General features: G+C 38.3%; 1 protein-coding gene across 7 annotated transcripts in view; it reads left to right on the top strand.

Annotated features, from left to right (window-relative positions):
* The window catches only part of AKAP9 (A-kinase anchoring protein 9), a 194,756-nt gene extending 181,625 nt beyond the window's left edge, over positions 1–13,131 (top strand). For all 7 annotated transcript variants that reach the window (XM_032305898.1, XM_032305897.1, XM_032305899.1 and 4 more), the window contains 7 exons: positions 633–815; positions 1,823–2,023; positions 2,919–3,151; positions 5,239–5,324; positions 6,536–6,665; positions 7,997–8,136; positions 12,583–13,131. In XM_032305898.1, coding sequence (XP_032161789.1) covers positions 633–815; positions 1,823–2,023; positions 2,919–3,151; positions 5,239–5,324; positions 6,536–6,665; positions 7,997–8,136; positions 12,583–12,617 — 1,008 coding nt within the window. In that variant the 3' untranslated portion in view covers positions 12,618–13,131. The remainder of the gene's footprint in view (positions 1–632; positions 816–1,822; positions 2,024–2,918; positions 3,152–5,238; positions 5,325–6,535; positions 6,666–7,996; positions 8,137–12,582) is intronic.
* Positions 13,132–14,214: the final 1,083 nt, after the last annotated feature.

The raw sequence follows: 14,214 nt of genomic DNA, 5'->3' as shown, positions 1-14,214 counted from the left end.
GGTACTGCCCAGTTTATAAAGTTGCAAGTCACCATAGACCACTTTCCTTCACTCTCACTTTTGTGTCCTAGTGGTGACTAAATCTCATGCTTTTACCTCCTAAATATCTGTCCAATGTGCCCTTAATCATTGCCTTTATTCAGGTTTCTAATATTTCTTATCTGAACTGTTGTAATGACTTCCTGATGTGTCCACCTAACACTGGGATGGTCTTCCCTAATTTACTGTACTTTGCATGCTGCTACCAAAGGAATTTTCCTAAAACATAAATTTTGTTTGTGGCACCTTCTTGTCTAGAGGCCGTTTATGGCTCTTCACTTCCTACATTTAGGTCTGTTACCTATAAAGTGAAGGCAGCCCTTACTCGTGCCTTACCAAGCGACTTGTAGCTCCCTAAAACCAACATTCTCTCAAGCAAAACCACTGTACCTTTATACATGCTATTCCTTCTGCTTCAGATGCCCTTCCCTTCCTTCCTTCCTACTTGTGAAATTCTTCCTAGTTATTCAAGACTCAAATCAAGCACAAGTTCTTCATGAAATCTGTTTTTCTCAGTGCCCATTCACATGTTTATGTGCATTGTTCATAAATATCTGTGCTTCTACGACCTTAATACCATTTTATCTTTCTAGCCTGGTTTAGTGTCCCCAGGTGGTACTTGTGGCTCATTGACTGAAAGACTGCTGAGACAAAATGCTGAGCTGACAGGACATATCAGCCAACTGGCAGAAGAAAAGAATGATTTGAGAAATATGGTTATGAAGCTAGAAGAACAGATCAGGTGGTATCGACAGACAGGAGCTGGCAAAGATTATGTACGTCTAATTTTAGCATGGCCACGTGAGAAATAGTGCAGGATTATAAATTCTGCTCTCTGGTTTCAATTCTTAAGCCTAATATAAAAATATTAAATATCTTATTCTTAGTAAGATTATGGGAGAATGTTATAGAGATGACAGTAATAATAATAATAATAATAATAACAACAACAACAACAAACATTCTTTATTGGGAGCCTTCTCTGGGCCAGATCCTGGGTTCTATACATTTAGAGTCTTTAATCCACATTCAGCCTTACACATGAGAAAACTGATGTCTGTAGTCAGACCAAGAACTGCTTATCTTAACCAAAGCCAGATACTCTGCTACCTATGGACTACTGGTAGATACATGTAAAGAAATAGTCAAATGTGAATTCTTTCTGTTCATGTCAGTTAGTTATTAGTTATTATGTTTGTGACTCAAGTGGAAGATGATATTAAATTCTGTATTTCGGCCTAATAACCACTCTAGCAGTTTATTTAACGTTTTTCAGTTAAAAGCTACAAAATAAACTGCTAGCTTCTGTAATACAAAGATAGGAATATAATATAAAGCTAGGAAAGACTCGTGAGACAACTGTGCAGTCAAATACACGATAACACATCCACACTGCTTCTGTAGCGAACCACATCCCTGTGGGCAGGGTGAGTGGTTTTTTTCCCCCCATTTCTGCAGTGGGCTATTTCAGGCATAGGTCTTACATTTGAACCCACATGGTCCATTTATTAAGTCTCTATAGACTTTTTTTATTTCAGAGGTCTTTCCTTGGGGCTAGACTCCCATAGGGATTTTTAGTTTTAAAATTAATCTACTAAGCAAAGGACCATATAATTAAAGTCATTGTATGTTCTTTACTGTCAATTGAGATTGGCTTTGAACGCTCCCTGTCTGAGACTGGAAAGCTCAGGTTCCCACAGGGAATACATTTAGTGTGTTTAATTTAGATTTTTCTTCAGAGACTTATTCCTAAAAATCATTAAGTAGGCTCTGGTCTCTGCAGTCTTCTAGGTTTTCATTCAGTGGTGGTGCCAACATTGAAGCCATCATTGCTTCCGAAAAAGAAGTCTGGAACAGAGAAAAGCTGACTCTCCAAAAGTCCTTGAAAAGAGCAGAAGCTGAAGTGCACAAACTGAAAGCTGAGCTAAGAAATGAAGCTTTACTTCAGAATCTGAGCCCTGATTCTGAGCATGCTGCTATAAAGGTAGGAGCCATCTTCCTTCGAAACAAATACCAAAGCTGCTCTTCTGTTCTTGCCTTGTTTCATCTCTCTCTAACCTTAACAGAGTAAAGAAATTTAGGTGGCATTTACGCTGTCTCTACGTCTCACTATTCAGTGTGTGTCATGAATGCAGGTCTCTAGCTGGTCACAGAACCTTAGTGGCAAGGCATGCCCTCATGGCAGCATGAGCTCATGATTTCGTTTCCCCCCATCTCATTCCTAATAGATTACAGAAATTCTCTTTTCCACTGCCAACCCAAGCTCTACTACTTTCAATATCAGAGCATCACCATGCTCTGTAAGATGGTAAGCCCTCTGAACAGCCTCTCTACTGACTAATGAATATTGTAATAAAACTACTTTTAATCCATTAACATAAAATTCAAAACAGAAAGAAAGAAAAATGTTTGGAATATGTTTTTAAATGTGGAGTGAACCTAAGCTTATGACTCTTAAAGGGACAGAGGACATTAACATTGAAAACATTAAATAAAAAAAGGTTAAATAAATTAGTGGGCCTAAATAATAAAAGTAGCTCTATGCAGTTAGAGAAGAAAAACTGAAATGATAATGGAAAGACAAAAATATTTACAGTAAACATGATGGATTTTAGGGGCTAAAATCCAAAATAAAGCAAAAACCTAAGTATAAGGTTTGTATTCACGTTCCACTGACTAAAAAGAGACAGAAGTGTAAAATTTAAGGTTGATTATCTTCACCTTCAACTTTGCTGACTGAGTAGAAAACAGTAGGAAGGTGTCTGCCATTCTGCTACTACCCCTTTTTAAAATAAAATCTAGGTTATCTTCCTCTAGAGAACAATTTGAATGGCTTCTTAATAATGGCTTTATATTCTTTCCTTTTTTTTTAACATTAGAGAATTTATGGTAAATACCTTCGGGCAGAAAGTTTCCGGAAAGCTCTCATTTATCAGAAGAACTACCTGCTGCTGTTACTGGGTGGGTTCCAGGAATGTGAGGATGCCACACTGGCTCTGCTTGCCCGGATGGGGGGACAGCCGGCCTTCACAGACCTCGAGGTGCTCACCAACCGTCCAAAGGGCTTCACCAGGTTTCGGTCAGCCGTCAGAGTGTCCATGGCAATTTCAAGGTAAAGTGCTGGGAGGAAAATGCATTTTAATAGGTCCTAAAAGGATTTAGATTTTTAATCCTTTCTTTTCTCTGCCTATTGTGCTCTGTATTCATACAGTAGGAGACATTTGCCATCATTAAAACATGCGGGCTTCTTTCTTTCATCCTCTTAGCCAGTGATACTTTATGCTATACCATGGGGACCCTCTAAAAAGTGCTTCCCAGAGGCAGGGAGCTGGTAACTCGTAGCTGGCATGTCCAATCTGGATTTTTTGTTTGTTTGTTTTATTTTATATTTTAACTCTGAATAAACCCATGAACTAGCTCAGATATATAAATAAAAGGGATCACAAAAGGGGGGGGGAATTTTAAAAAATTACTTGGGCTACACATTCATTTTCTTCATTGCTAAAATAACCCATTCTTGGAGTTCAGCTACACAAAGCCCTGGCCTAACTCTGTATTCGAACCCAAGATTAGCCTTGAGGGCGCTGGACTGTGCTAGTGCTTTTGTCACTCTTCTCTGGTAGTTCCATGCTAGGAACTCTGGTACTCATTCTGATTTGTGGTTGGAATGGAGCCAGGACTCAAACTCCCTTGAGGACCTGGCCTTCTGCAGTACTCTCACCTGAGTGATAAATACCTAGATCCCTAGGCTTCTCCATGCTTCGCCTTCTTTTTATTTATGTCGGAACCAGAACAGTTTCAAAAGAATTTCAGTTTTTAAAATTCTTCCTATCAGATCACATCTGATACATTTTGAGAAATATAACAGAAGTTTTTAACTAGAAGCTAAAATCACCTAGCTCAGAATACCATCTCACAGATGAGGAAACCGAGGCAGGGAAAGGTTGCAAAGCCTGTAGTGATAGAGCTAGGACAATTGGCCAGGGCTCCCAAGTCTCACCTGTGTGGGCTCTGTAAAGGAAGTTCACACTTTATCTTATTAATAGTCCGAGACCCTCCTTGCCTCTACTGTTCCACATTGTTGCCGGGTGGTTCCAGTTCCTCCTTCCTCATCATCCATTCCTTTTACCACCTTGTACGCTGTGTATAGGGCTAAGTGCTGGGACATGAAGAAAAAAATATATATAAAGCTTGCCTAAATCCCTAAAGGCAGCTCCCTTCCTAGTGGGGAAGACCAGTGTGCTCCTAACTTAGAAGACACTAAATGACTGGTCACAGGAGTTAGTTATTAATTTTATTGGAAGAATTTGGGAAGGTTCTATAAAAGCCAGTCGTCACTGAAGGACTTCATTCTAACTGCCTCTTTTTCTTGTCCTCTTACATGTCTGTTGTATTTTCACTGTCCTAAAACTGAGTTTTGTAACTGATTGGAATTAAGAAATCAAAATTGGCGTTTAGAAAGTTCCTTGGGCCAGGGTAGGGCAGGCAGCACCTCGCTGCAGCTGGTGTGTTGCTCTGCCATCCCCCTTCCTTTTAAAGCCTCATTTTTTTCACCCCCGATCCCAGGGCCTCACTTCTCTTCCAGCTTTCCCAGCTCAGTCTCACTGCCAGGGTAAGGGTCTTTTTATTCTCCTTCCATCTCATTTGCCTTGTATTCTCCATTCTTTTCACTTATTTATTTTTTTTAAAGATTGTGTTTATTTATTTGAGAGAGAGGGAGAGCACAAGCAGGGGGCAGAGAGAGGGAGAAGCAGGCTTTCTGCTGAGCAGGGAGCCTGATGTGGGGCTTGATCCCAGGACCCTGAGATCATGACCTGAGCCAAAAGGAGACACTTAACAACTGAGCCACCCAGGCACTCCTGAATAATTTTTTTTAAAAAAAATACTTCATTTATTTATTTGACAAAGATCACAAGTAGGCAGGGAGAGGAGGAAGCAGGTTCCCTGCCAAAGAGAGAGCCCAATGTGGGGCTCAACCCCAGGACCCTGGGATCACGACCTGAGCTGAAGGCAGAGGCTTCAACCCACTGAGCCCCTAGGCACCCCTTCTGTATAATTTTAGATTAGGCAGTCACGTGACTGTTGAAATTTGTTCTGTGTTCATATTCAAATGAATGACTTTATTTTTGTGGGAAATGTATGTTTATACACTTTCCATTATAGATGTGCTGTGAAACTTTTTCTTGGCGTCTTTTTTAGAATGAAATTTTTGGTTCGACGGTGGCAACGAGTCACAAGTTCTGGTTCCATCAATATTAACAGAGACGGCTTTGGACTGAATCCAGGTGACATCAAAATAGGATTTCTTGTGTTTATGATTCTCTTAATATTACTATATGTGTAATACCTTCCAAATAATGTGTTCTGGTACCTGTTATCCAAAGACCCAGAACCCTGTAACCAACAGAGCCAAGGGCCTTACTGTTTCAAAGAGTAATGAGAGTTGATTTTTATAGGCCACTTACACTAGGTCTTGCTTTGTCCATGTATTCTCATGTATTCTTCCAATTCTATGATGCAAGTGTGGTTACTGTTATTCTCACTTCATAGAAGAAAAACTGAGGCATGAAAAGCATTTGTTGTTTATCTCAGATTACCTGGTAGGAAGTGGCAGAGCCAGCATTGAACCCTGGCAGTCTGGCTCTAGAGCCCAGTCCTGTTAACAACTGCATTTAAGACTCTGATTCCAGATAGGAATGTTGTTAATCATATGGTAGTTATGGTTTCAAGTTTTGCAATTTAGCAGTATTCAGGTTTCTGAGTTTACAAATAGGTTGTATATAATGGTGACAGTTAAAATTCCTTCTCTCTACACCTCAAAGTGGAAACAAACATTAGAACTTCAATATTTTATGCATACGGATGAACTCAGAAGCTGGAAGTATACACAGTTTCAGACACACAGCATAACTATATTAATGCAGCTGTGTATTGATATTAAACCACCTTTACACATTCTACCAGTTACTAAGCAGAGAAAGAGGAAATATATTTGGTACCTTAAGCAAAGTGCCTTGAAATACGCATTCTTACACAGAAACAGCTGAAATTTGTACCATATTGAGTTCTGTGTTGTAAGTTAGCAAATCTTGATTTCAAGTTTTTTCTAGTAAAAGTCGGTAGAGTAGTTTGAGGTTATATTTTTTCTCCACATCATCTTTTTCCCCAAACCACACATACTCAGACACCCCTCTCCTCACCTCTAATTATAACTAAGAAGAGGTCTTTTAAAAAGAAAATATTCCAATTAAGTAATGTATTTTCTTTGAGGTACAGTTCCAGATTATCAGAAATACTTACATTCAAAGGAAAACAAAATCATAGTTAAACGATTTTTTCTCTTTTTTAGGAAGAATAATTGAAGATGACTATAAGTAGGAGATAGTATTGTATAGTGCAGTATAGTAGTCTTCTGAGCCCTTCTCTGTTTTGTAGAAATTTTTCAAGGGCTTGATATTTTTTCTTTTACAATATGGTACATTTTGGATTACTTTAGGTGCTGAAAAGACTGACCCATTTTATCATTCTTCTGGCGGCCTGGAGCTATATGGAGAACCGAGACATACTACGTATCGCTCAAGATCAGAGCTGGACTATTCTAGGTCTCCTGTACCTTTTCAGAATAGGTAAGAATTTGATAAACATGCCTAAGAGTTGTTACATGTGCTAATACTTAACAGACAAAAGAGGAGAGTATTAGGGTTTTGATTCCTTTGTGTCTAAATAACTAGGTGTATGTTTAGTTGCATATGATGTATATAACCTAAGACTGAGAAGCAAAAACAGTATTTGGATATATACCTGGTTTCCAAGAGTATAGGAAACCAACACTGGGTATTATATACAACTAATGAATCATGGAATACTACTTCAAAAACTAATGATTACTATGGAGTGGCTTAAGTGAACATAATAATAATGATGATAATAATTTCTTTAAAAAAAAAAAAAGGAAACTGAACGAACCAAGTGTTATTTTAGTATGTTCTCTGGTTGAACATTGGGGAAAGCATTAACTAAAATTGACAATCTCTGGGGATTATGAAAGAAAACTCTAAAGCCTACATGACAAGCTGTATTTGTACATACATGGTGTTTATTAAGACTTCTGCAACAAGCAACTGTACTGGCTGCTTTTATGATGACTTAGAAGCTGCTTTGTGTTGATTAGAAGTTTTTTCCCATACACATCACAAGCTCAGACATTTGGGGGATACAGATTAAGCCTGGCTTAGTGTCCCCGAGTACTTGAGACAAATTGACTGAAAGACTACTACTGAGGCAAAATGCTAAGCTGACCAGACATGTCAGCCACTGAGTGAAGAAAAGAATGATTTAAGAAACATGGTTATGAAGCTGGCAGAACACATCAGGTGTTACAAACAGACAAGAACTAACAGATTATGTATGTTTATTTTTAGCATGGCTATGTACTAGAAATACTGCAGAGTTACAGTTTCTGCCCTCTAGTTTCAGTTTTTAACCCTAGTAATGTAAAAGTAGTAAGTATCTGATTCTTAATAAGATCACTGGAAAATATTATAGGGATGGCATTGATAATGATACTTATTAGACATATATGTTACATAATTAATAATTTACTATAATTATTATAATAATAAGTAATTATTATTTACTGGGAACCTTCTCTGATCCTGGGTTCTATACATTCAGAATCTCTAATCTACATTCAGCCTTGCATATAAGAAAACTGAAGTTCATAGTCAAACCAAGAACTACTTTTCTGCAAAGCCAGATATTTGCTACCTATGGGCCAACAGTAGAGACCTGTAAAGAAATGTTCAAATGTGAATTCTGGCTGTTTTTGCCAATTATCAGTTATTATGTTCATAACTCAAGTTAAAGATTTACCTTTTGAGGGCAGGGTGAAGGCAGGTTGTTAGGTTACTTGCTTTGTGGATGATTTGGATTCATGTTCATATTTTTAATCTCATAGGTACCCAGGCCCTCCAGCTGATTTAAATCCTGGTTCCTTAGCATGTTCTCAGCTTCAGAATTATGACCCTGACAGAGCCCTGACAGATTATATCACTCGGCTAGAGGCACTGCAGAGACGACTTGGAACTGTGCAGTCAGGTACTCCCAGCTTCACCATGTATTACTATTGGCAGCCCCGTAGTGCTGGATGGACCCAGAGCTATCCATTCTCTTTCTGAAACCCCTTGACCTTCCTCATTAGATAATCAAATCTTAGAGTTTAGTTTGTGAGTTACCAAGTTAGACTTAGGAATTTAACTCAAGACATAATTTATCACCCAGATTTCACTCCCACAAAAAAGATTCCCTGCTCAAATTGATTAGACGAAATGCACAGTAGGCACCAGTGTACACAGTCCTGTGAGGCTTACGGAGTCTGCTGGAGACTCTTACAGAGTCTGCTGGAGAACCTGTTCGCAAGTATAGCTGACTCCTGAACAACAGGTTTGAACTGCACAGGGTCACTTAGGTACAGATTTTTTTCACCGAATACAATACAGTACTATAAATGTATTTTCTGTTAGGATTTTCTTAAACTTTTTCTTTTCTCTAGCTTACTTTATTTTAAGAATATAATATATAATATAGAAATACGTGTTAATTGACTCTTTCTTACCTATAAGGCTTTTCTTAGTCAGGAATAGGCTATTAGTAGTTGAGTTTTGGGAGAATAACGTTACACATGGATTTTTGACTGTGTAAGGGTTCAGCATCCTTAACCCCCACATTGTCCAAGGGTCAGCTATAATATGTGCTGAGGCATGCAAATTAGGGGTGGGGAGATGAGAGAAGGAAGGAAGTGATCTTAAGCATTTAATGCAGCCATTATCTTTACTCGGACCCCATGCTCATCTGCATGATCCACAAAACCTGTTCCATTCAAAAGACTTTATAAGAATGACCTTTTTTCCTCTGTTCAGAAACACACAGAAATTCTTACTTAATAGACATATGGATTCCCTGTTCATCGTGGGAAAATCTCGTTTCCTTGTCTCCCTTCAGTTCACTCCTGATTCAGAGGTTTGAATTTTAATTTAATGTGCTTTAAATTAAGTTTAAATCAATATTTTGTTTTTACTTTTAAGACCCACCCTTTTTTTTCGTTCTATCCCCACCAACTAGACAGGGCTAGTAGCGATTTATTTTCAGTAGTTTGTCTCCTCATACAAGAAATCATCTAACTCAAGCAACATATAGTCATAGAAAACTGTTATCATCATAGCTGGACTTTGGTATTATTTGGTTTTTATTTTGTTTTGAGCATCTAGATTTCACAAGACTCAGATTTCATTTATTTTTATTTACTTTAATTTAAATTCAATTAACATAAATTATTAGTTTCAGAAGTAGAATTCAGTGAAGACTCCGATTTTAAAGACTGAAAGATTTTTCAAGAGGCAGGAGGTAGAGGGTATAGAACATTCAACCTGGTGGGAACTTTGAAGAGCATCTTAACATTAGTCTGCCCTTGCTACAGATCAAGCCATAATGACTTTTAAGTATATATTCAACATCTCTTTTAAAAATTATTCAGGGGTGCGAGGGTGGCATGGTCAGTTGAGCTTCCCAACTCTTGGTTTCAGCTCAGGTCATGATCTCATGGGTCATAAGATCGAGCCCTGCACTGGGCTCTGCTCTTAGCAAGGTGTCTCCTTGAAGATTCACTCCCTTTGCCTGTCTCTCAACTCGTGCGCATGTGATCTATCCTTTTCAAATAAATAAAGCTAAGAAATAGAAATCCATTCAAGTATGAATAAGACTTTTTTTAGAAAAATAAAAAGCATTTTTTATTGCATTTTTTTTTTTAAATAGGCTCTGCGGCTCAGCACAGAGCCCAACATGGGGCTCAAACTCATGACCCTGAGATCAAGACCTCAGCTGAGATCAAGAGTTGCCTAGACAACTCTTTTTATTTTAATGAGTCACCCAGGCTCATTAAAATAAAACATTTTTTTAATGGAGAATAATAGTAACTTCGCCCTTCATGAACTAGTTAGTTTGGTATATAGGTAGCAGTCTCATTTGAAATCACTACAGGCATACCTTGTTTTATTATGTTTTGCTTTATTGCAGTTTTATTGCATTTTTTACGTATTGAAGGTTTGTAGCAGGCCTGTGTTTGAAGAAGTCTCTTGGTGCCATTTTCCAACATTTGCTCACTTTCATGTCTCTGTCACATTTGGTAGCTCTCACAGACTTTTTCATTAGACCTGTGGTCAGTGATTTTTGACGTTACTGTTTTAATTGTTCAGGAGGCACCATGAACAGTTCCCATATAAGACAACAAACTCAATTGATTAATGTATGTGTTCTGACTGCTCCACCAGCAGACTCCTCTGTCTCCTTTCCTCTCCTTGAGCCACCCTATACCCTGAGACACAGCAACACTGAAATTAGGCCAGTCAATAACCGTACCATGGCTTCTTAGTACTTTACTGAAAGGAAGAATCACACATCTCACTCAAAATCAAGAGTTAGAAATGATTAAGTTTAGTGAGGAAAGCAAGTCAAAAGCCAAGATAGGCGAAAAGGTAGGCCTCTTGCACCAAAGAGCCAAACTATAAATGCAAAAGATAAGTTCTTGAAGGAAATTAAAAGTGCTACACCAGGGCACCTGGGTGGGTCAGTCAATGAAGCATCTGCCTTCAACTCAGGTCATAATCCCAGGGTCCTGGGATCAAGTCCCACATCAGGCTTCCTGCTTCTCCCCCTCCCTGTGCTGCCCACCCTGCTTGTGCTCACTCCCTCTCTCTCTGTCAAATAAATAAAATCTTTAAAAATAGCTAAAATAAAGGTGCTACAGCAATGAACACAAATGATAAGAAAGCAAACCAGCTACAGGATTCCCTTATGCCAAAGCCTAATCCAGAGCAAGGCCCTAACTCTCCTTGATTCTGTAAAGGCTGAAAGAGATGAGGAAGCTACAGGTGAAAAGTTTAAAGCTAGCAGAGTTTGGTTGATGCATTTTAAGGAAAGAAGTCTCCATGGCATAAAAGTGCGTGGTGAAGTGACAAGTGCTGATGGAGAAGCTCCCAAGTAATCCAGAAGATCTAGCCAAGATCATTCCTGAAGTTGGCTACACTGAATAGCAGATACTTAATGTGGATGGAATAGCCTTTTGGAAGAAGATGCCATCTAGGGCTTTCATAGCTGGAGATGAAGAGTCCCATGTCTAGCTTCAAAGGATGGGATGACTCTAGTTAGGGACTGATGGCAGCTAGTGACTAAGTTCAAAAAAATGCTGGGGCCCATAAGAATTATGCTAAATCTGCTCTGCCTGTGTTCCATCAGGATAGAACACCCCAACTATTTACGTGGTATACTGAATATTTTAAACCCATTGTTGAGATCTACTGTTCAGGAAAAAAAGATCCCTTTCAAAGTATTACTGCTCATTGACAATACTCACCCAAGAGGTCTAATATACAGCGGGGTTAGCATTTACATACCTGCAATCAATATCCATTCTGCAGCCCATGGATCAAGGAGTAATTTTAATTTTCAAGTCTTAGTATTTATGAAATACATTTTGTAAGGTTCTAGCTACCATAGATGGTGATTCAGCTGACAGATCTGGGCAAAGTAAACCAAAAACCTTCTGGAAAGGATTCACTTTTCTGGATGCCAGTAAGAACATTTATGATTCATGGGGAGAGGTCAAAATATCAACATGAACAGGAGTTTGGATGACATTGATTTCAACCCTCATGCATGACTTAAAGATGTTGAAGACTTCAGTGGAGGAAGTAGTAACTGCAGATGTGGTGGAAGTAGCAGGAGAACTAAAAGTGAAGTCTGGAGATGGAGAACTAAAAGTGAAGTCTGGAGATGGAACTGAACTGCTACAATCTCATAATGAAACTTTTTAATGTTTGCGGGGTTACTTATGGATGAGCAAAAACAAGTAAGTGGTCTCTTGAGATGGAATCTGTTCCTAGTGAGGATAATGTGAAGATTGTTGAAGTGATAACAAAGGATTTATACTATTACATAAACTTAGTTGATAAAGTGGCAGAGTTTGAGGTTTGATTCGTTTTGAAAGTTCTACACTAATAATAAAAGTTCTACACTGAGTAAATGCTGTCAATATGGAGAAATTGTGCATGAAAGGAAGAGCCGATCAGTGGAGCCAATCGATGCAGCAGATTTCATTTTCACTTTATTTGAAGTTATTGCCACAGCCACCCCACCCTTCAGCAACCACCACCATGATCAGTCAGCAGCCTTCAACATCAAGACAAGACCCTCCACCAGCAAAAAGATTATAAGCTCAGATGATGATTAGCACTTTTTAATAATAAAGTATTAAAGGTATGTACATTGTATTTTTAGATATAATGCAACTGTGCACTTTTATAGTGTAAACATAATTTTTTTTTTTACCGGGGAAAACAAAATTATTTGACTCTGTATTGCAATATTCACTTGATTGCAGTGGTCTGGGACCCAACCTTCAGTGTCTCCAAGGTGTGCCTGTACTAAGTGGTCTGGCTTAGGTAGAAATTTGATTTAAAATCATTAATGTATCTTCTTTTTCTCTCATAGGTTCAACCCAGTTTCATGCTGGCATGAGAAGATAATCCTTTAAAACATGAATCAAAGTGATTTTAAACAGATTGCCTTTTGTAAATCAGTCATTCTTTTGTGCTTTTGTATTGTGGATATTCAGCGGGACCAATAAGAACACAGCTTATGATTGTATACAGATCCCTTGCCAGCACATGAAAACAAACTGGAATTTGTACATATTAGCATTGTGTATGTATTCATGCACAATAATCATTAAATTACATGTATATTTGTGGAATGCTAATTTAAATGATTAAATTATAAACCTTGTGTATTTATCGGATGGGTGAAAAGATTAAACTTTTGCGCATTATGATACTGCTGAATGTGTAGCTTGAGGTGTCCTGCACTTTTCTTATAAGGCTACTGAATTACATGTTTCTGCCCTAATATATTTGCTACTGGTGATGAAGACAGATACTATCACTTGTAGAGACCTATTTTTGTATAATGGTAGAAGTTTTGAATTTTATGGGGTATTTTGTCAAGTACTGAAATAAAAATGACTTCACCATTTTAACCACACTGTATTTGAACCTTTTTGTGGGGAACCTCCTTTTTATTTTTTTTTTTTGAACCTTCATTTTTAACTGAACTGTAGTGCTTGGTGTATGTCTTAGTTCATTCAGGCTGCTGTAACCAAATAACCATAGACTAGATGACTTATAACAGAAATTAACTTCTCACACTTCTGGAGGCTGGGAAGTCCAAAACCAAGGTGCCAGTAGATTTGATGTCCAGTAAGAGCCTGCCTCGTGTTTCATAGACTACCATCTTCTTGCTCTGTCATCACATGGCAGAAGGGACAGGGGAGCTATCTGAGGTCTGTTATAAGGACATTAATCCCATTCATGAGACATCTGCCCCCTTGACCTTATCACTTCCCAATGGCCCCACTTACAAATACCAACAAACTGAGGATTGGATTTCAACGTAAGAATTTGGTGGGGAGATATGGACACAAACATTCAGTCAGTGGCAGTGCAGATGATCTCATTATCTCAAATATGTGTATTTTGAGATTTAGAAAGTTTTTCTAATTTTAGATACTATTGGGATTTTTCTCTCTCTCCCTTAAGGAAGTTTTCTATATAACTCTATGTCAACTTTACATCTACTTATATTGTTTTTTAAAAGCTATGTTGATATTTTCTTTTTTTTTTTTTTAAAGATTTTTTTATTTATTTGTCAGAGAGAGAGCGAGCGAGAGCGAGCATAGGCAGACAGAGTGGAAGGCAGAGTCAGAGGGAGAAGCAGGCTCCCTGCGGAGCAAGGAGCCCGATGTGGGACTCGATCCCAGGACGCTGGGATCATGACCTGAGCCGAAGGCAGCTGCTTAACCAACTGAGCCACCCAGGCGTCCCTCTATGTTGATATTTTCATGAGTAGTCTATAATTGCCCAATTATGTTTAGTGTTACTTGTGTCCAAAAGTGTGTCTTCACAAAGCCATGCCTAGTAGGATGATGCAGAAATCATTTAACTGATAGAATCTTAAATTGTATTAAGCATAATGCTAAATCCAGCAGAATTAAGCAGTATTCTTGCTGTCCAAGCCAATTTCCAGATTGGGAAGCTCTCATAGAGATAATGTAAATCTCAGCTTTGC

The sequence above is a fragment of the Mustela erminea genome, chromosome 11 (assembly GCF_009829155.1).
Source record: "Mustela erminea isolate mMusErm1 chromosome 11, mMusErm1.Pri, whole genome shotgun sequence".
Taxonomy (NCBI): Eukaryota; Metazoa; Chordata; class Mammalia; order Carnivora; family Mustelidae; genus Mustela; species Mustela erminea.
Note: the sequence above shows the minus strand (reverse complement) of the source record. Positions and strands in the feature narration are given on the sequence as shown.